Here is a 22,967-nt window from a genome sequence, read left to right as displayed (position 1 = left end):
GCTCAACTGAGGCCACGCCAAGGATCCAGGAGCTGAGGAGCTACTCTTGTGGGTCAGGAACTCATTCCAGCTGAGGCCACCGTAGCTCTGGCAAGTCCAGTTGCAGGTCCAGGCAGCAAGACATCTGGGCAGTTGTAGGGAACCTCTGGAGCTTGTTATGTCCCTGTAGCTCACAACTGGAGGTCAGGAAGCAGACCCTTGGAGTCACTTCAGCCTGGGATGAAGGGTGCAGGTCCAGTCTTCCTTCTCAGCAAGTTTGGGAGCAGAGAAGTAGGGCAGCGGGGTGGCAGTCCATTCTGGCAGCAAAGCAGCACTGCAGTCTTCTTCTGCAGTATCCACAGGTCCAGGAGTGTACTGAAGAGTGGGTCTGAGGGTTTTATGTTTATACCTGGTGCCTTCTTCTTTGAAGTAGGAGAACTTTCTAGAGACTTCCCTTTGAAGTCCTTGACTATTCCTGCCTCCCCTGGCCTGGCTCCAAGCTGACTGCTTGAACAATGTACGGTGACAAGTCAATTGTGTGAGGGCAGGGCACAGCCTATTCAGTTGCAAGTGGGACTGTGCCCAGCTACTCCCCATCCTGCCAGTGGATGGTCCGTCCATCCACACCAGTCCAGTCCAACTGTCAAATGCCCCCAGTCATGTGACCCAGGAGCAGGCAGCAGGCACCGAAAAAAGTCAGGGTAGGAAAATGCCAACTTTTTAAAAGTGGTGTTTTCAAAATTGTAACTTAAAATAAAACTTTACCATTAAAGAGGATTTGTAATTACAATTTCTCAGACACCAAACATGAAATGTTCACCTGCTCCCAATAAAAGGTTTGCACTTTTTAAATGTATTTAGGCAACCCTATGTTATCCTGTGGGAGAGGTAGGCTTTACAGGAGTAAAAAAAACTAATTATGGGGGTTTTCACTACCAGGACATGTAAATCTTAAAAGTACATATCCAACTTTTTAAATACACAGCACCATGCAATCTGTGGTGTTTAAGGTCTACCCTGGGTGACTTATATTTATTAAAAAGGAAGTTTTTGATCTAGGAACAGGTTTATTTTTCCAGTTCTAATTGGTAGTTTAAACTGCACACACAGTCTTCAATGGCAATCCTAAGATGTGTTTAAAAGGGCTACTTAGGTGGGTGGCATAATCAGTGCTGCAGGCCCTCTAGAAGCATCCACTTTACAGGCCCTGGATACATGTAGTGCCAATTTACTAGGGACTTGCAAGTAAATCAAAGGTGCCTATTGGGTTTAAGAACATTTTACCATGTTTAAAGGAGAGAGCCCCAGCAATTTAGCCCTGGTTAGCAGTGGTAAAGTGTGCAAAGTCCTAAAAGCCAACCAAAATGTGTTCCGAAAACAAGAGAGTGAAGGCAAAAAGCTTGGTTTGACCCTGCAATGAAGGGTTAATCCAACATGACCCCCCCCCCCCCAGCAAAAATCCATGGTAGACTAATCAATAACTTGATGGGCATCCCTGCTAAGACTATAAAGCATGGACGAGTACCCTATTATGCGGGGCCCTTGTCAGTTCTACTCCTCCCTGAACTCCGTTGGATCCCTCTGGCTACACTTTTCTGGGCCACTGACCCATGGGGAGCCATTCTCCTCATTTGTGGACCCTATTTGTGCAACACCTATTCCTAACTTGCTCACAGGTGCATACTAGTAGGCAGACAGTACCACCATGTCCAACAAAGTGATGTGGCCCATTCCACTCATTTAATCAGACTTCTGCCCCAACCCAAGGAAACTGCTTCCCATAAAGACAGCAACAAACAGAGGCCACTGTCAATGTCAATAGCCAGGCCCAAACCATCCACTGCCAGATGGACGCTACAATCGAAGACATTGGCTGGGCCTCTTTTCCAGCCTAGAGGCTATCAAGGAATTCCCTATGGGCTCCTGAGGATTCTCTGACCTCTGAGGTTTGTCCAAGTGGATAGGCAGCAGGCCCAGGATGTAAGGCACCCTACTTCCACTCTACCCCCCACCAGTCAGGGGTGGCATCATAAGGCTTACTTTTCAGTCCAGGGGCTGTACCCTGAGGTTGAACAGGTGTCATTGGTGAGTCCTCCCACACCCAGCTCCTCCATCTGGGCTCCCATACCCTCCACTTGGGGGTGGAACCCCAGAAAATTTACAGTCGGGCCAACTTGGCGGCAGCCTCTACCACCTTCCTGACAATGGGGGAAACTCATTCCCTAGAATGCTGTCTATAGGCATCTGGGGACTAACTATAACCCTCCTCTCAGTCACCTGCCCACCCCACTACAGGGATACCAGGGCTTTGGGGTGGAAATAGTGCTGCACCTGGTTCTGAGCTAGCCTATATACCTAACTGGCGTACTGCTCTGAGGAAACCAGCCTTTCCACAATCATGGTGTAGCCCCGGTGTCCCTCAGAGCAGTGACAGGGATCCAATTCAGTTTCACCTGCTGGAAATAACAACTCACATCCTCAAGGATCACAAGCTCACCCCCTGAGTCTATCTCTCAGCTAAAAGAGATTACGGTCTAAGACCTGCCCCTGGGGCTACTTACCCCTAGGTCCACCTTGCCCACCTCTGTAGCGGTACCACCAGTGGGTGGTTTCTTATGGCAGACAGAGTCCGCCTGATTGTGTCCAAAATGGGAACATTCAAAGCAGTGGAGTTGGAAAAGTGGCACCCTGAGCCACCACCTGCTAGAACCTCCCCCTGTTTCTCAGAAGGGGCTTGGGAACCCGTGCCCCCCCCCCCCTTACTCTGGGACTTGTCACTTTTAACCTCCCCCTCACTCTGCTGGGGAGAACCTGAACCACCCCCTCTTGGGGTAACTTCCAGGTACCTTCTTTTGGACTCTGGTGCTGAACCAGAGGTCCGCCTTTTTAGTAAGCCCCTTGGGTTCAGTGAACTTGCTATCAACCAAGTATTGGTGTAGCTCTGCAAAACAAAGACTGAATATGTGCTTTCTTGTCACCATATTGTCCAACCCCTGGTAATCTTTTACTTCAATGCTCTTCACCCAATCATCCAGTGCCTAGCAAACAGAATCTACACAATCCACCCAAGACTGATGGGGCAGCTTTTGGCGGTCCCTAAACTTCTGCCTGCACTTCTCTGGGGTGAGGCCATACTTCCATACAAGGGTGTCCTTCTTGGGGCGTACCTCATCCTGCCCCCCTTTACTATGGCCAGTAGGGCATCCTTCCCTTCACTAGGTATATGCCTCCAGAGAATGGCTCCCCAATCCTTCTGAGGGTCCCTATTCATCTATAGAGCAACCTCATAGGCTTCAAACCACAAGTCGATGTCATGTCCCACAGCAAAGTTAGGACCCGATCCGTTTGAATGTAGACTTTCTTGCCTTCAGAAGGCACTGCTGGCATGTTGCCACCATTATTACTGGACTCCACTTGCCTAGCTCTTATGTCCAGCTCTCTGAGAACCTTCCATGTGCAATTTTTCTTTCCTCTGCCCCCACGGCCAGTTTCTTTCTTTCCAAGGCTCTCTCAGACGTTCTCTTCTCTGCTTCCATGGTGAGTTGCTTTTCCTTCATCTTCAGCTCGGATATCTGCCTTCTAAACTCCCTGTCAGCCTTCCTGTCCTCCAGCTCATCTGGGGGCAGACCGTGGGAAGATGCACCTCTCTCCGCTCTGGCAGGAAGGGCCCAATTCAGGAGACAAGTCCCCATCTCAGGACTGGTACCCATGTCTTCTCCCTGCCATCATCTCCTTCTGTTGCTGTAAGCAGTCACTAATGGACATACGCCCAGGTTCTCAGCGCCTTTTGGAACTCCAGCATTATGTTATTGCACTTGGCTGGATGTATGCCACAATGTAGGCATCAAAGTTGGCAAGCTCAAATTCCATCCTTGCACTTACAGTTTCAAGCACACCAGTCAAGAAGAATGACAGGGAATTTGGAAAAAGCAAAGGTAATTCAAGAAAGAAACTCTAAATGTTATCAAGTTATTGATCTGGGATTTTAGTGTAACCCAAAATCAGTGTATGACACTGCACTAACACAAGTCCAAATCCTCACCTCTGAACACCAGCGTAGGAAATTGGGCTTCTTGTTGAGGGGGTGAAACCTTACTCAAGCAGCAGCCACAATTTCTGTCAGGGTGAAGTCACTAGCAAACCCCAAATTAAACAGCTTAACAATATGTCATTTGAGAGAAGTCTACCTGCTTGAAGACGGGTCACAAAGAAAGTATCAGGAGTAGCAGGGAACAAGTTAGAGTCGGAGCTCTGACCCTGACTACTTCCAAATGACATCCATGCCCTTTGGTAGCTTGGCACGAATCAGTCAGGCTTAACAATGTGTAAAGCCTGTCTTATAAAATCAGGCTTTACACATGACTAATAAAGTGAAACACAACACAAGAAAAACAGAGTAAAATGTAATAAATTACTTGAGACCAAAACTATAAAAATCCAATCAGTAGAACCGGAGACATGCAATTTCAAATATTTCAGGTAAGTAAAGTGCCTCAAAATGCAAAGCGCCACTCGCGGTCATCTGGTCTTGGAGATTGGGCGAAAGTCACAGTTTCAGGCTTACCGCGATGGAGTGCAGGCCAGATATAGGTAGCGGGGTAGTCCCACTGATAGATTTACCTTCAAAGTCCAGCATGAAGAGTTCCATTCGCGGTGGAAGAGGCAGCAAGGAACAGGGAGAGTGTCACGGATGGCTGTCGATGTTGTGGTGAAGAGCTTGCTGGGCATCGCGGACTGCCTCCTTGCACGCAAATGAAATATATTTAAGGTTACATTATATTTTCACAATTTGGAAACATGGCTTGCAGCAAAGGCAGTCTAAAACACATGTCATGTTCTCGCTCTCTTCCATCATCCTGACCTGACAAAGCTACTAAAAGTTTATTGACTTGGCTTTATTGTTGGGTCCATGAACTGAAAAAGTGCTCGTCCTCCAGCTACTATCAGATAGCACTCAATCGCTGTTCAGCGGCTGGAAGACGAAAGTCAGAATCTACTCAGAAAAGAACTTGCTCCTCTTAGGAAATATTTTATCGCTCGAAGGTGAGATATAATGTTGGAAGCTCTGAAATAATATACCAAGAATGATGTACGTCTGCCTTGAGTCACCCATGAGTCCCTGGAGAGAATCATGCTTGACCTCTGCACAAATGTGCTACTGTCTTGATTGTGTATCATTGATAATTGTCATTAAACGGGGGGCTGAGTTGTTGCTGTCATTTATTCCATAAAATAACACAATTGCAATGCTTATGTAGTGTGTGGCACTGCGGTGAACTAACTAGCTAGTATAATGGGTTACCAACAGGGCTAGTAAGGGGGGACTAGTTCAATATATCACAGTTCTGAAGAAACACTCATTGTATGCTTACAATGTCTGCTGTATGGAACATGGCATGCTGATCTGGGCACCTATGAAATAATAAAAACATAGGTTATCTTTTATAAGTAGTAGGCACGCATTCATGATGCCCTCCGACATTACATAACTGCACTCTGGGCAACTGTGTAAGGACCCTGGCCTGTGCACAGCCAGTTGCCGAACAAGGATTACAGTTTTGGTAATTTAGAAATAAATGACACTGCAGATTTCCTTGCACTGATGAGATCTCTTTCAACAGCAGCATAGCATCCCCGGCTCCTTCAGACTGACGTAAATGGCACCCTAGACAAATCAATTAATCAATCAGAACATTTGTAAAGCGCACTACTTACCAGTGAGGGTCTCAAGGCGCTGGGGAGGGGGTGCTGTTACTGCTCGAATAGCCAGGTCTTGAGGAGTCTTCTGAAGGTTAGCAGGTCCTAGGTCTGCCGTAGGAGGATGGGGAGGGTGTTCCAGGTCTAAACGGCGAGGTGGGAGAACGATCTGCCACTGGAGGTCGCTCTTTGGATGCGGGGGACTGTGGTGAGGGCGAGGTCGGAGGAGCGGAGCTGACGGTTGGGGGTGTAGAAGCTGAATCGTCTGTTAAGGTATGCTGGTCCGGAGTTGTGGAGTGCCTTGTGTGCGTGGGTGAGGAGCTTGAAGGTGACCCTCTTGTTGACGGGAGCCAGTGCAGGTCTCAGGTGGGGTGTGATGTGGCTGCGGCGAGGGATGTCGAAGATCAGACGTGCAGAGGCGTTCTGTATGCGTTGCAGTCGTTTCAGGAATTTTGGTCGAGGCTCCTGTGTAGAGGGCGTTTCCGTAGTCCAGCCTGCTGCTTACGAGGGCCTGGGTGACAGTTCTTCTTGTTTCAGTGGGGATCCACCTGTAGATCTTGGCGAAGAGAAGAGGAACATCTTAGATGGGGTCATGATGTTGTTGGGCATCTTTGGTAAAGTGATCTGGAACACGTGCGAGGCTACACAGAAACCTCTCCCTCCAGCTACCACTTAGAGACATTTTGTGATCAGCAGCCCCTGACAAACCAGCTGAAAGATGTTAGGACTTTGTTAGACACCTTTGTCCCTCTCTGTACACGTCAATGTAAGGCTAGGCATACTGAGATCTTAGGTGGAGTTTGTTAAGCTGGTGCCCTCTCACCAATCTGTATCAGACAGAGTTACACAATTTTCCCACTGTAGCAAAAAATACTGCACTGTAAAATGCTTAGAATGCATTGGTCAACATAGATGCTTATGGATGGAATGAATTGTAGAAGTAAAACAGTATCTTATGCGTTCCTTGATCATTTTGTAATTTGGAATAAAGTGTGGTCTGCGTTGAAAAGGTTATCAAATGCATTTTGCACAATTTCGAAACATGAAGCCAAAATGCTTTCAGCGTTTGGTGTACACTTGAGTGATCACTCTGCCCGCTCCCAAGCTGTGTGCCGCAGGAGGAAGAGAAGTCCTGGACCCAAACCCTTCTGAAGAAGATTAAAGGACGGGATGACAAAGGGAAAAGTGCTAAAGATAATGCGTCTGACGAAAACGAAGCCTTTGTGTAAGACGCCATCTTTACCACTGAGTGCACTAATGCTGCTCTTGATTGTGCATTACTAACACACTGATGTAACCAGCTAACCACTCACCAAGGATAATCACATCAATGGCTGTTTTATATTCTGTTTCACGAATGTGAGCACTCACTGTGCATGATGTTAAGGTGCTGTGGGGATGAATGCGCTGTTGCAGTAGAAAGAACCTATGCAACATAGGCTTCTCCAATTAAAAAGCATTTTGTTGTGATAAAACCGTTTTAATTATGTTATCGCAGATTCAATTAAGAAATAAGTTGTCTTGCGAAAGAACACATCTAATTGCATATACCAGAAATATGTCTGCATACCTTTCCCACTAACTGCTATTAGTGTACATGGAGGCAAATTCGCTACAGTATGGGCCACGTGTACGACGTTTGTAGCGGTCGAAAACTGAAAATCGTACCTTTTGCAACCGCTAAAAAGGGTTGTAGCGTGTACAAACTATATTTCGCGAGTCGATAACCTATTACCGACTCGCAAAATAGGGTTTGCGAGTCACTTTTAGAAAGGGGCGTGCCAAGGGTGTCCCTTGCTAATAGCAAGTTGCAGGGAGATTAACAGTCGCTAAACAATCGCAGTTACCACCAATATCCCCTTCCCCTTTGTGTTTGGCAGCTAAAATATTTTTTAAGAGCAGGCAGTAGTCCCACGGACCACTGCCTGCCCTTAAAAAATGAAAATAAAACTTTTCATATTTTTCTTTTAAATGCATCTCGTTTTCAAACGTGATGCATTTTTTTTAAGTTGCTTTATTTAAAAAGCAAACACAGACATGGTAGTCTTCTGTCCCCAGCAGGCCACAATCCCTGTCATTGTAGCCCGTTCCCAATTGATCACAACTTGCGACCTGCCTTATGAATATCGATGAGGCAGGTCATTTGCAGCGCCATTGGGAATCGCTAAAGGTGTTTGAGACACATTAGTACACTCCGTTTTGCAAGCTGCAGTTTGTGACCCTCAAGCTGAATGGTCATACATCTGGCTCTATGTGTGTGAGCTTCTGTTTACTTTCCATGTGGATTGATGTGTACGTAGGGCTAAAAGCAGCAGTACACATCTACAGCATTCCTGACGGACAATGACCTAGAGGTTCATTCTACCTGTGCGTGCTGGGGTAGTCTCAAACAAGATGGCTAGGATTTTACCAATGTATTTACAACTGTAGGAGCTAAGGGCATTTTATGGGATTCATGATCTATGCATACACGCATCCCAATAGTGTTACAGGGTGCAAGCCTATTGAAGCCAACACTTCTAGAATATGTAGATGTAGTTAGCTCCAGTCACCAAATTTCTGAATTTGTTTTGATTCTTTCTTGAGCAGTTCATTCCCTTTTGGTGCTACCAGGATGCAGGGATCTGTAGACCTCAAGGTCGAGGCAGGTTTGGAAGATGCACAGAAAGGCTGGACTTTTTCCACAGGTTCCTGATAGTCAAAGCAGTGGACCGTAAAATCAAAACCCCTGTTTACTGGCAGCCAATGAATTTAGTAGAACTCTCTTTCGCAAATTACTTACTAGGTTTGTAGTGTAATTCTGGATCCGTTTAAATCTCTTGATTGTACAAGTGATGTGTGAGGCCCCTTACCAGAAGTTCATTCCAGCCACAAAGGAGAGGCCATAGGCAGCCATTAAAAAAGGATCGTCATTATAGCATCATACTTGCCTCAACAAGCGGTTCAGTGAAAGAGTTGTTAAAGAGCTTCAGCTGCAGAAAGTTTCTACTTCACATTGGTGCAAAATGGACGTCCACATAGATCACTCACAGAGATATATTGAACAAGTTCACCAACAACGTCCGCACTCCTTGCATCAACTGGAGGTGACTGCAGTCTGGCCTGGAAACTAAGCGTCTGCACTATGGTTGTACAAAACGTGTTGTCCCGGCTGCATAAAGCCTATCATAGCAAACAATATAATAGCACCACCTTGTCCAGCATCCCATCGGCATTGGATTGAAATCAGCATCCTGTGTCTGCCTTGCCTGTGTCTGAGACCAGTCTCGGGAGGTGATAGGTTTCTGATGCAGCTCTCACCTGTCTTGACCATGAGCAATAAGGAGGTTGTTTGCTTTTGGACATAGACACAAGAGATGATATCAGGAATGGCTAGGTGTTTGACCTCTGGAACATGGCAGGAGCTTCAGGGATACTGAGTGGGCTTCTGACATCAGTTAGTATGAGGTCCACCATTTTTTCTGGCAAAGTTTTACTGAAATTGATACAGGTCATTGTTGAAAAACACTTGGTAAAGAGACACCATGCTTCTAAGTCTCCTCATGCGGGAATCTAATCTGTATAACCAAAGCAGAAGAAGGACATCCATGGGAGGATATAGGAGCTCCTTCAGGCCCTAATTAAATCTTGAGTGTCATCTTGGGGCAAGGGAAGGCACAAGAAGAGGCACAGCTCATCTTTCCTTGCTTCTTCGTGACTTTTTTTTTCAATGGACGCCCCTTTTTTTGTCTCTTCTTAGCTTTCTCTGAACTATGATGAGGAGGCCAGCACTGACCCAGGACTGACTCTATGGAGAGGTATATCCTGAATGACTTTCCGGTGGTGGGTCAGTACATGGCAGTAGAAGGGGAAATGACAGTCACCAGCTGCCTGTTTCATCTCAGGGTGTCCCCTTTGTTGAGGTTTAACAAAGAGGAAAAGTGCTATTTCAGAAGGAATGATAGATGATTTCACTTTCTAAATATTTGTGCCAGTTGGGCGGATGGGTTTTGGCTCTCACATGAACCTTTCCTTTTCCTGATGAAGGCACCAGATCAGTCTTCAGCCTTTCAAACCTTTTTGAATGTCTCTCTAGGATCCTTTTCATACACTTCCTAGTTAAAGTAGTTTTTCCTCTTGAAGTGTGGAAATGGTGAAAATATTTTGAACACTCCAATCAAAATAGACTTTTTCCAGCTAAAGTACAACCTATACACTGAAAAAAAATGATGGTCTCTTTTCTGTAATTTAGTGCCCCTACTAGGAGTTGACCTAACGCTACTTCCGTACATCCCCTTGTGGAAGCTGAAGATGCTACACAAACCGTCCCCTCAGTCCTCTCGGTCCACATCTTGGTACCATGACTGCTATATCTCAGTTACAAAATCTCACACACCTGGCAGTCAAAGAAAAATCACTTAATTGTGCAATAATTTCATAGAAGTTAAGACTGTACCAACAATCCGATTCGACCGCAGTTACAGGGGTCTTTGCCGCCTTCTTCAAGGACCATAATATGCATTAAAATGGTTTCAATACTTGTATTATACCAACAGTAGCACTGGGTGGACCGAATAATGATATGTGATTGGCCATTCTACCGGGGCGATCCTGAGTCAATATATACTCCAGCCAATTGAAATTAGTGCTTTCAGAGATTCAGTGAGGCCAAAATGTTGTACAGATGCTGCTATCCCTCCCATTCATAAAGAAACCTCTGATAGAAAACAGTGCTCGACTGCCCAGGAACCTTTTTAATAAAGGTTTTTGGAAATTCAGAAGAGTTATTTTCTTCCAGGGAAATTTGAACCCGCTTGCTGAATAATTTTTATTTTTATTGGTATGTACAATGCTTAACAATTTCTTCACACAATTAACACGATTTCCTTAAATGAAATAATAATTGTATAACTCTAAATATTCGAACAATGTTCTTTTATCTTACAAATAACAAACCTATGACATGTTTTCCAGCGTACTGGCAGTATCCCCACCACCACCTCCATTGAAAGGTAAGAAATGCTAAGAAAGAAGGGTATAAAATCAATATTGCAACAATAGATAAAATCACAGCACCCTTTACCATAATATTTATGATTTTGTTTTCACATTTTTTATACTTACATATAGTAGAATTTCAATATCTAGAAACAATATATAAATATATTGTGGCGCTTGCGTGGCTTTGGGATATGCATTTTGAATGTAATAGGAAACCTACAAAGGTCCCTGTAACGTAATATAGTTTTCCACTTCAATTGCATGATTCGACCCATGCTCTCCCGATGGAGGTTTTTTAAAGATCCTTGTGGCCTCAGCCTAGATGAGGCTTTTGTGCTACAAATGAGAGTGAGGAGGCAGTGGCATCCTGTGGCCGGTTTCAATGTTGCCATTCCTGGCCCCTAGTGCGTCGCAGCAGGGGAATGAGGAATAACATGGCACTGTACACTGTTTCTAGGCATCTCGGTTCTTATCCTTGTGACTGCTGCGGGCCTTCACTGAACTACTAATGGAAGCCATGGACCAAGGTCTAAGCAGTTTCTACCATTCGAACCTGAAAAAATACACACAAATACTGAAACGAGTATACATCAAATATACACATTCTGAAATATGTTATTCAATTTGCAAAATCGAAGTTTTAATTTTAATATGAAGTTTGGAGTTTGGTGAAGCGTTTTGCTGTACTGTAGCATATTTCTGTGTCTTTTTTGCTCTTTTTTTCTCAGCTGCCAATTACATTACATTTTGTTTTTTTATGCATAAATACTATATTAATCTGCTAATACTATTTAATTTTCTATAGTCAGAGAAACCCCCTTGAGAAGGGGCAGCAGACCCGTAAGAGTCCCTGGTCCACAGATGAGATCCGAGGTTCCAGACCATAGTGCCCATAACAAGTGCGGAGAAGGCGGGTCTGCATTTTTACTGCCCCTTCTCTAGAAATCACCCTTGGACAGTAACCAACATGTGTGTTCGGAAAGTGTTGCAGAGCGAGCACACGTATGTGACAGGCCGCAAGTAGATATGGGTGGTGCATCATTGCCCATGTAAGCACCTAAGCCTAGATCCGATTGTTCTGCGGAGTGGAATTGCAGTAGCAGCCCCAACTTTAAACTGAAAAGAAAAGGAAGAGGTCCAGTGTTTTTAAAAAAACTTTTGCACCAACATTTTAATTGAGGGTGGCCTTGAATGGTTTCACACGCTTGACTACTTGCATTGCATGAGGCGGTGGTCCAACCATATTATGATGAAATCGGAGTACTGATTACATTTTTTTTTCAGATTCAGGGGAAGGTGAGGTTTATGACGATGTAGCATCCCAGGATTTCCCTCCACCACCAAGAGAATTTAAGTAAGCAAAAGAGGAGTGCACCTTTCTCTTTTTCCTTATATACATTATCAACTTCAAGAGATACAGTTACAGTGCAGGAAAACAATTGGATGGATGGATGGATGGCTGGATGGATGAGTGGTTGGGTGGGTGGCTGTAACCTCTACAGTGCTGGGCCATAATATTCGTTGCATTGCAAATGTTTGTCCTTAGGCTTGCATGTGTAAGTCCTACACAGTGAGGCAAGCAAAGGGTAGAGGTCACCATTTGCTGGACAGTTGATGAATTTGTTTTGCTTTTGTATTTTAAAGCATGGGAGTGTTAAAGTACAAGCCTGAAGCGTCCATTAATATTCAGTGTGAAAACTTCACTTAATAAAGATTTTTCTTTAATTTGGCTGAAACACTAGGATATTATTTTTCCTTGGAAAAACAAATGAGTGGGAATCAGTCACACTAAATTCTGCCAGTATTTTTCCAGGAGAGACTAACAGAGACGTGTTAGAAACTTGAAATGTAAACTGTGTGCACTGCTATGGTCAAATCAATTGATGTCAATTTACATACAATGGTTTACATTCTCACAGTTATTTACCTGCTGAAGTTCAAATTAGGAGGAGAAATAACTGTATTTGAAAAACGAACTTCGTTCTTTAATCAAAGAATCACAAATAATGGGATTTTTCTCTCACTAATAGTATGGACTCACACTGAACATCCTATCAATAAAATAGAATTGTAATGTGTGTAAATATACATACAGGGCATGTTGGTGGGCATTTTCACGTGTGTCCACCCACCAAGGTTAAAGGCAAAACACAAGCAGGCACCTATCTGAATAGTTACCAAGCTTTTGCACATAATTTCCCACTCTGTACAATCTCTTTAATTAGCTGCACTATCTGCATTATTCATGGGAAAAGAATATCCTTGTAACTAATGGGGGGTGTTATGTTATGTTAAGGGGAGTTTTAGAGCATCCTGGCACTAACAGATTGCCGAGCTGACAGGACATGCAGAAAAGTACCTGGGTATTAAAAGATCCAGGATTTAAGTTTATTTTTGCAATCCAGAAAACAGCTGGCAGTGCGTAGTGTAAGAGGAAGTTGATTCCAGTGTTTGGCTGCCAGGTAGAAGAAGAACGGTCCACCAGTTCTGGACTGAAATATGAATGGGAGGTGGGCTAATTGGAGTGATGAAGAATGAAGGCGCCTGGAATGACTGAGGACAGAGACTCTGTTGTTAAAATAGACTGGGCCAATGTTGTTAATGGCTTGGTAAGTATGGCAGAAGAGTTTCCAGATTCCATGTTTGTGCATTGGGAACCAACGAAAGTTGGTGAGTGATCGATAAGTGTGCTGGAAGATTCAGGGCCGTCTGTCTGCAGCGTTTTGCACTACCAGTAATCTTCAAATATTCTGGAATGACAACATTGAGGGCACTGCCGTGATCTAGTCTGCTGGTGATCATGGCTTGGGTAATGGATTTATGTATATGAATGTGCAGCTACTAGAAGGTTTAATTGAGAAGTTTCAGGATAACTAATCAAGTGACTGAGACTGCCTTGAATTCGTTGACGTCATAAGTTGGCTGTCAATGAATCCTCGATTTCTGCAGAGCTGACCGTAAGATGAGTGAGATCAAGCACCTTCAGACCAGCGCATTATGTTGTATTTGAACATGACAACCTCAGTCTCCTTTTTGTTTAATTTTAGACAGTTGCCTCACATCAAAACGGCAACCTCTAACATACATGTCTTAAAGCTAGTTTATGCGATGCAAAAATCATCGGATATAGAGAATATGAATTGAGTATTGTCAGCTTAAGAGACCATTCTTTATTCGCCATTAATGCCATAAACGCTACTAACACAGTAATATAAAAATGTCATAAAAGTACATTAAAGAAGGCTTGAAAAGTACACAACCAGTTTTAAGGATCCACATCACAACAACCTCAAAGCCAACAGATCTGATCATATCTACAAGAGGAGCTAGGTATGCATTGAAGTTTCAGGACTTAAGGAGGATTCCTAGGGGCACCTCAGATGATTTGGGAGGATTGGATCTGGAAAGGCACGAGTCAGATGGAGTGAGAGCCAACGTAGGCCATTGAAGCAAATGCAAAGTAATGGAGGTGTTTAAGCAGCGTGGCATGTGAAGCCATGTTAGAAGCCGCTGACAGGTCTAATATGGACCGGGCAGCGGAAGCTCCCTAGTCTAGAGTGTGATGTATATCATTCGTAGCTGCAATAAGGGTGGTCACCACACTGGTAGCTGTCCAGAATCCTGAATGTGAAGGATCTAATAATTGATTAACTACCAAATAGTAGGATAGTTGTTTGTTGATTCGTTTTTTCAAGACCTTAAGTGGGTAGGTCAGAAAGACATAGGTCTGTAGATGGTATTAGGGTCTGCTCAGCCTGACTTGACTTTAGGGTAGTTTCGGTGACTGCTTGTAAATTGACTAGGGCAAAATTGGAAATAGATGCTCCTGTAGCGGAAGGAACATTGATAAAGGGAAAAGGTATCAGGGAAGGTTCGGGCAGAAGTTGTCTTAAAGATTTTGAATTATGTTGGAAAAAAGTCAGCAAAAGCTGAGCATAGGTTTGCAGAGGGGGGAATGGATTGGGTCTTTACAGCTGGTTGGGAAAACATTTTGGCAATGACAAAGATCTCCTTTGAGTAGTTGGAGATTTTGTAAATGCAGGTAATGGCATTTGCTCCTCTGGCACTATAGGATGCCTGACTTTCTCTAAAGACATGCTTTATTGCACACTTGAATTTCCTTGTACAATGGAGTTGAGTGGCTCTGGTCTCACACCAGAATGATGTTATTAACTTGAACTATAATTTGATTTGTTCACGTGTTTTCTTTAGTTTTATTTTGTTTTCCAAGTAGCACCAGCACTTGTGTCCCCACAATGGCTGAGCCCCTGTTTAAATATTTACTTTGGCTATCTGTTTTAATCAAATTGCGCAACACATTGGTGTTTGCTCTAGCTGTTTGGACACCACGTCTCTCGATTGTGATGGGCTATTTAAAACATAAGGCTGGACATCCGCATGCTACAGATGCACCAGAGGCGTGCTAAAGGCGGACCAAAGACAAGCCAGTTTGCATCCACCCAAGTCTCAAGTGTGCCAAGCACCAGCCGCCAGGATCTCTTGACCTCCGACCAACAAAGGTGTCCTATACTCCTATATCAGAAGAAAGACCTTCTCTCCCATCAACTTCAGAATAAGTGCTCTAATTCACATCTCTCTCGAGCCCTCTTTCAGTAATGGACCTGATCTATATCTCAACTGCGATCACTTCTTCCCTTCTTCCCTTTTCGCTCTGGGACAGACACTGCTCCCTTGGCTGGTCTACAATCCACAAATGTATTTACAATAAGCCTCCCTTGAACCGAACGACCCACGCTTTTGTGTGTACAAAGATTTGGTTTAATGCATTTTCCTGCCCTGATAGTGCCTCCATTATTGCATAAAATGATCTAATTCAGCGACTGGATAGACTTCATAAATATGGAGGTCAGCATAGCCATCATTTACTGCTCTGCCCTCCAATGCACTATTCAAGCATGTAATACCTAGTTCCCAGATGAAGGTCTGTTCTTCTCCATCCAGGCGTCCCCCTCTTTCTGCATGTCTTGTGCCCTCATACACCGACTCCATATTCCTGAACCAACTTTTAGTGACAAACTGACAGAGCAGCTGTCCCCTCAGATACTTAAGAATGCTAACTTTCGCTTAAAGAATAAGAACAATCCAGACTCTAAAGCTTTAATTGACAGTCTGTCCAATCTCGGTCTTTCTTTGCTCAACACACTCCCCACTCATCTTGAAGGTCAACTCCTTGGAGTGCACTACATGTTGGTAGAAAACCAGAAACTCAATTGACCCAATATTAAAATTAATGTTGCTCTCTTGAATATCAGTCCTGTAGCATTCACTTCTGTTCTTACTAAGGCTTCTCCCCAAGGAGACTTCTAGTGCAGTCTCAATTTTTAACACTTGGAAATCTACAGCACTTGATGTTCTTGTCCCAGTTAAAACCTTTCATTCTCACTGTCAACACCCATCTCTCGCTTGATATAATGCAGAGCTTTGTAAAGCCAAACAGAACTGCAATGCAGTTAAAAGGGCCTGAAGGAAGACCTATGACCCATCAGCAACATACGGCATATAAAACTGACATAACAACCTACCTGCATCTAGTCAAGAAAGCCTGCATTATTTACCCCTCCATATTCCTTGAAACAGAGGAAAGCAATCACAGGGCCATCCTCTTCCATGTTAAATACCTTCTGCATCCCTACTCTGAAAATAACATTATTACTCCCTCACTTTCCCTCTGTGACAATCTCTCACTTTTTCCATTTTAAAATTACTAAGATCTATGCAAACTTTCAGTCTAACCTAGCTTTTCCCATCGCCGACTCCTCTGCGGAGCTGGACCTTAGGTGATCTGGGCTCCAATTGAAAGAGTTACTTCTTGTGTCTCTTCAGGAAGTAAGTTTGTTTGTCCACTCCATAAAATCTGGTTCGCCATAAAACTGTGTCCCTCCACCCCCTTTATTCAACCTTGAACCAGTTTCAACTTTCATTCTCCTTCAAGAGTGATGCAACCTACCTCTTTGGGCGGTGCTGCAATGCCCAAGGAGCCCCACGAGGGGGCTCTTTGCCAGTTGTCTTCTCTTCTTGCTGATGTGAAGTGTTTGTGGGGCATGTGTGCCAAGAGTAGAGATGGGAGGGAGTGGTTGTGGATTAAAAATAGCAGTCGGAGTCCTACAAAATAATTTTATTAGCTGGATTCTTATGCTATACTAAAAACAAAAGACTACAGAGTCGCGGCTAGAGAGGGGGTGTTACATTCTCTTGAGGTCAAGATTATGTGTGTAAATGCAAGGGGTGAACATGTTTCAGGCCTTCTTATCGTCCATAGGATCTTGGCATTTCATCAGGACTCTAATTAGGACAGTGTGGATGAATGTCTGTCAGGAAGTCCAGTGACGGACGGACGCAGGTAGGTCCTACACTTCAGAGGACTCGTAATCGAGTCTGCTCTCGCCACTTTGCAAGACTCCTGTGTGTCACTGTTGGGGACAGCAGTCCCCACCCTGTAAGTGATTCTGCAAGGTACACTTCTTAAGGTTTTTTTTTCTTTCCTAATCACACAGGACTTCCTGACGAGTCCTTACTTTAGGGGACCGTACCTGACAGACATTCACCCACACTGTCCTCATTAGAGTAGACGAGGAGCCTTTGGTTCTGATGAAATGCCAAGATCCTATGGACGATAAAAAGGCATGAAACATGTTGTTTGGTAATAGTTTTGCTAATGGTTATGGGGGTGATTTTCATGTGATGCTGGTAATGGTGGTAGTGGTCACGTTGGTGTTGATGGTGATAATGGTGGAGAGGATGATGGTGATAATGGTAATAGCATTAGTGGTAGTTAATGGTGATGGCTGTAGTAATGGTGGTGGTGCTAGTGGTAATAGTGGTAGTAGTTGCAATGGTGTGGTGGTTGTAATAGTAATGGTGGCTAGTATTGAATTTGAATTTAAAAGCATTTGTTTAGCGCGCTTATACCCAGCGGTTTCATGGCGCTGAAGGAGCTATTACCAGCAACAGCAACAACAGGGACAGATTAGGCATCAAAAGCTCTGGAAAAGAGGAAGGTTTTGAGATTCTTCCGGAACTCCAAATAGGAGGTTGCGGATCTAAGGGTCATAGGGAGGGAGTTCCAGAAGACAGGTGCGAGGACCGCAAATTTCGCCCCGCCTGCTTTCTTTTTCTTAAAGCGAGGGGTGGCCAGGAGTGCCATGTGGGTAGAGCGGAGTTCTCTGCCCGGAAGGTAAGATTTGATGGCCGAGCACATAAACTCGGGGGCAGTGCCCATTCTAGCCTGGAAGGTGAGGCAACCTAGTTTAAATAAGGCCCGCTCCCTCACAGGTAGCCAGTGCAATGATTTCAGCAGTGGGGTTGCTCGATGGTATTTGGGCAGCCCATGGATCAGGCGGGCAGCCTGATTTGCACTAGCTGCAATCGGTGTATGGCATAGGCCGGTGCGCCGTTGTAGATTATGTTCCCATAATCGAGGCGCGAGAGCACCATTGCCATCACAATTATTTTCAGTGCCGGAAGGGAAAAGAAGCGGGATATCTTTCTAATTATCCGGAGGGAAAAGATGCAGGAGGAGACCACTGAGCTCACCTGGGGGTTTACAGATAATTGGGGATTGAGAAAGATACCAAGGGTTTTAACTTTAGGGACCGGGAGGGGGGGGACACCAAGTGAAGGGGGCCAGAACGAAGGGGACCAGGGACTGCAACCACCTCCTGTCAAGACCAACTCTGTCTTGTCAGGGTTGAGTTTGAGGTGGTTGCTGTTCATCCAATCTTGGATGAATAACATGACGGTTTGAAAGTTTTGAACAGAGGAAGCAGAGTGAGAGAGATTAAAGATAAGCTGGAGGTCATCGGCGTAATTAAACACCGTGACCTCAAGCTGCTGTAGTGAAGAGATAAGGGGGTAGATATATAAATTAAACAAAAGGGGGGATAAGGAGGAACCCTGAGGGACGCCACACTCCACCTTTCGTGAGGAGGCAGTAAAACCAGTGAGATGAACAGCCTGTGCCCTGTCACACAGGAAGGAATTAAGCCAGGAGAGGGCAGAGCCCTCTATGCCCGCCGCCTTGACACGAGTGAGAAGGATGGAGTGATCCACCGTGTCAAAAGCGGCGGACAGGTCCAAAAGAACAAGGGCTTGCGGGAGGTTGATGTCAATACCCTCGCGGAGTCTGTCCATCACTGAGATCACCACCTTCTCTGTGGAGTGCAGAGGTCGGAAGCCCGCCTGGCAAGGGGAGAGGCACTGATTTGCCTCCACATAAGTGCTCAGGGTACTCGTGACGTGGGTTTCTAAGACCTTTCCCAAATAGGGTAGGAGGGAAATGGGGCGGTAATTGGCAGGGGACAGGGGATCAGCGCCATTTTTTTTTTAAATCGGGATAATGACTGCTGATTTGTGGGAGGGAGGAACCACACCATTGCTTAGTGAGTCATTAAGGAACGTAAGAGGAGGGGTGGGACAGGCCGAGAAGATCTCTCTTAAAACATGGGCGGGACCAAAATCCAAAGGGGAACCCGACTTCACCCGTCGAAGGAGGGGAAGGAGGGAGTCCTTGGTCAGCAGTGGAATGCTAGCCAGTTTGGAAATAGAAGGGGGAGGGGATGGGTTAACAAAGGTTAGAGAAGGAGGTGGTATATTGATTTTTATCTGTGCGACCTTCTCAATGAAAAATTCGTTCAGCGAATCGCAGAGATGTTGAGAGGGAGGGACTGTTGTCGTGACTCTGTTGGATGCTGCCAGTTCATGGACGGTAGCAAAAATCTCTTTGGATTGGGACTCTGCCGCTAAAATCCTTCCTGAGTAGTATTCTGTTTTAGCCTCAAGAATGCCTTTTTTGTAAATCTGTAAGGCAGAGTGGTATGCGGCTTTCAGTGAGGGGCTGTAGGCTCTCCTCCAAGCTCTCTCAGCTCTTCGTGCCGCTAGTTTTTTCACCTTAAGGTCAGAGTGGAACCACCTATTTGCTGCATGGGCTCGCTTGACCGTAATCCGCCTCAGGGGAGCGAAATCGTTGCCCGATTTAATCAGCCAATTATTGATGGATTCCAATTGGGCTGAGGCTGCAAGGCCTGAAAGGTCAGGGCTGGACTCGGACAAGGACGAGCAGAGAGACGGCATGTCTGCTTTGCCCCATTTCCTAATCCAAGTGTTCTTGGGGAGCAGGGGCTTAGCCTCAGGGGATAGTGCAAGGGAAAAGGAAATGAGGGAGTGGTCCGACCAGAGGCAGGGGGAAATGGTGGGGGGCGTTGTGGGGACATTTAGGGCCCAGATTTGGTCCAGTGCATGACCATGAGTATGAGTGGGGCTATGAATGTGAGGTACAAAGTTAAGGCTAGTCATAAGGTCAGTAAAATCTTTGGAGTAAGAGGTTTCGGCGGGATCGTTGGGCCAGTAATTAAAGTCCCCTAGGACTAAGACTGATGAATTATTTATCACCAGTGTCGCCAGGAGATCTTGAAAATTAGAAATAAAGGATGAGGTGGTTTGAGGAGGGCGGTAAACAAGGACGCAGGTCAAAGGGGTTTGGTAAGAAGTCGAGCGTGCTACCAAGTAGTCAACTTCAGGGATTATAGGAAAGGGAAGGGTCTGAAAGTGCAGGTCAGCACGAGCTATCAAGGCTACTCCTCCGCCCAACTTGCCCTCAGGCCGATCTGCTCGAATGGCAGAATGTGAGGGGGGCAATGCAGCTAGGACATTGGGCAGGGAGTCCGCTCTGAACCAGGTCTCGGTTAAAAACAAGAGATCAGGTTCATGCGTGTCAATGTAGTCGAATAGCTCGTACTGATGTTTTACAGCTGACCGGGTGTTGAGTAGGGCAGCCGAGATGTTAAGTACTGGTATTTGAGGATTGAAGGGAAGGGGTGGGGTGGGGGGTAGGGTGGGAAGCGAAAGTATCAACTGGGTAACGATTTCCGAGGGGGTGCGAAGAGGCGGAATAAACAGGCCAAGAGAAGTCACACGATTATATACAGTGAGAGGAATGGTACCAGGGGTCCAGTAGGAGCAAAGCTGTGATGGAGTGTATCTAGTCAGCTGGGCAGAGTGGCGTGCCCCTAGCCCCGGTCGGCCGCGGACGGGCGCAGACGGGCTTGCCTTAAGCGCGCCTTCGGCGCGCAATCGTCGCGCCCGCTGCGCTCGTCCGCTGCGCTTCCGGTGGGGACACATGCTTTATAGCAGAGGGATGAGGGGTCCGGAGGGGGCGTGGCTACGGAGGTGGGCGTGGCCTAGCGACCGGCCAATCCCGTCGTTTCAGTAGGGAAGATTGAGCCTACGTCAGCAAGCACTCTGCTGAGTAGGAGAAGGTTCGAAATGCGGCGCAAAGTAAAAGAAAACAATACAATTTTAATCCCAATAGTTTTAAAATGGGCTGTCAGTGCCCTGCTCCCGGCTGTGCCTCAAGGGCTGTAAGTGGTGCAAGCAAACGCGGCGCTCGTGATCAGCGCGCGTTTATGTCAAAGGGGGCGTGGCTACGGAGGTGGGCGTGGCCTAGCGACCGGCCAATCCCGTCGTTTCAGTAGTATTGATTGGAAAAATAATGGTGGGGTGGGGGTAATCGTAGAGAAGTGCTATTAGAGAAGCACTACATTTCCAAGACCTCAAAGAGTTATGAATTAGCACTATTTGACTTTTTGACAAAGATTACCAAGCAGGGTGGGTGTTAATTACGGGAAACAACCTTTACAACGCAACTTTTACACTGCACTGCCATTACAATGAAACTTTTACAACGCAACATCCATTACAACGCATGCATTTACAACGCAACCATTACAACGCATGACACTACAACGCACACCACTACAACGCATGCCATTACAACGCATACCATTACAACGCATAGCATTACAACACATAGTACACTTACACTATCCAACACTTACCCTACTGTTGCACCCCCTGGAGTTAGAATAGTAATTTTTACCCCTCTACTATCCAACACTTACCGTACTGTTGCACCCCCTGGAGTTAGAATAGCAATTTTTACCCCTACACTATCCAACACTTACCCTACTGTTGCCCCCCCTGGAGTTAGAATAGTAATTTTAACCCCTACACTATCCAACACTTACCGTACATGTAATGTAATGTTATGCGTTGTAATGGTATGCGTTGTAAAGGTAGTATGCGTTGTAGTGGAATGCGTTGTAAACGTAGTTTCAAAGAATTTGTTGTAATGGCATGCGTTGTAATGGTATGCGTTGTAATGGATGTTGCGGTGTAAAAATTGCATTGTAAAGGTATGCGTTGTAACATCATACATCCGTTAATTCCACCGCAGTGAGGCAGAGCTGAAACTGGTACCACTGTAAGCCACTGTAAAAAGGAGGGCAGCGTTGAGCTAGGACCGGTGTGAGCAGCAGTGGGGCACTCAAAGGGGGGGGTGGCAGGATGGGAGAAGAAGTTCTCGGATTGATGTATACTCCTTAGGTTGTCAGTGACTTTCCCTTTTGGATGAAGAGAACGGAGTAGGCGAAATGCCTGACAAAATATAAACACCAAGGCTCCAATTATGAGCCTGGAGGAATTATCTTTGGAAATTCTGGGTAGCTTGATTTTCAATTTCCGGGCCAGAATCTCCAAACATAATTGTTCCTATAATACATTAAACATCGCAGAATAAAAAATAACTGTGCACACCTAGATTTACTTGTTGAAATCCAGCACTGGTTTCCTAACTCTCTATGTTTTAATATATACACATTTATCACCTGCTCTGATCAGGTGGTAAATGTCTGTAAGCAGACCTGAGTAGGTGGAGGAAAGGGTGTAGGAAGGTTGGGAGAGGGATGGGGCAGCTTTATCCTGGTAGTGGAAACATTACATGCCCCCTCACCCCCCTGCCTTGGCAGAAGTGCGGGGAGAGCCAGGGCTGGGTTCAGACTGCAGTGCGGTCCATACCAATGAGATCTGTACCAACCACACTTTCCGATGGGTAAAATCGGGTCTGGGGTTCCTGCGCCGAGAAATTTCGAGTTTAGGAGTGTTGGACAGGCCACATGAAGAGCCGCTCTCCCCCGGCCCAACCAGGCCTGGGTACCGTCACGCAAGTACCACCCACCACCATTGCACGTCTTCTGTCCCCCCAGGGCCCCGGCCCTCGAGCACGTTAACCTCATGGGGCCGATCCACTGCCGGCCCACGTGCCCAGCCTGGGCCGCCATCTTGGACACTTCACCACGAGGCCGCCTGGCCCCCGATCGACCTCAACCCTGGGCCTGGGCCGGCCTCAGACATTCCGGCACCACCCTCCACCCAGGAGGTGAGCGGGCTACTTGGCAAGTCAATGGGAGAAAGAGGTGCCGATGGCTCTCCCCCGCCAAGTGCCGCTCGCCCATCGC

The 22,967-nt window shown here is 45.8% G+C and overlaps 1 protein-coding gene across 8 annotated transcripts in view; it reads left to right on the top strand.

The window, feature by feature from the left end:
- Positions 1–22,967, top strand: part of FYB1 (FYN binding protein 1) — a 706,027-nt gene that overhangs the window by 591,106 nt on the left and 91,954 nt on the right. For 5 of the 8 annotated variants that reach the window (XM_086960560.1, XM_086960558.1, XM_086960559.1 and 2 more), the window contains exons 12-14: positions 6,782–6,901; positions 10,630–10,667; positions 11,941–12,010. In XM_086960560.1, the coding sequence (XP_086816686.1) occupies positions 6,782–6,901; positions 10,630–10,667; positions 11,941–12,010 (228 nt within the window). The remainder of the gene's footprint in view (positions 1–6,781; positions 6,902–10,629; positions 10,668–11,940; positions 12,011–22,967) is intronic. The other 3 variants (XM_086960565.1, XM_086960564.1, XM_086960566.1) reach the window with 1 other exon arrangement.

Source organism: Lissotriton vulgaris, chromosome 3_1 (genome assembly GCF_964263255.1).
Source record: "Lissotriton vulgaris chromosome 3_1, aLisVul1.2, whole genome shotgun sequence".
Classification (NCBI taxonomy): Eukaryota; Metazoa; Chordata; class Amphibia; order Caudata; family Salamandridae; genus Lissotriton; species Lissotriton vulgaris.
This window is presented reverse-complemented; position numbering and strand designations above follow the sequence as displayed.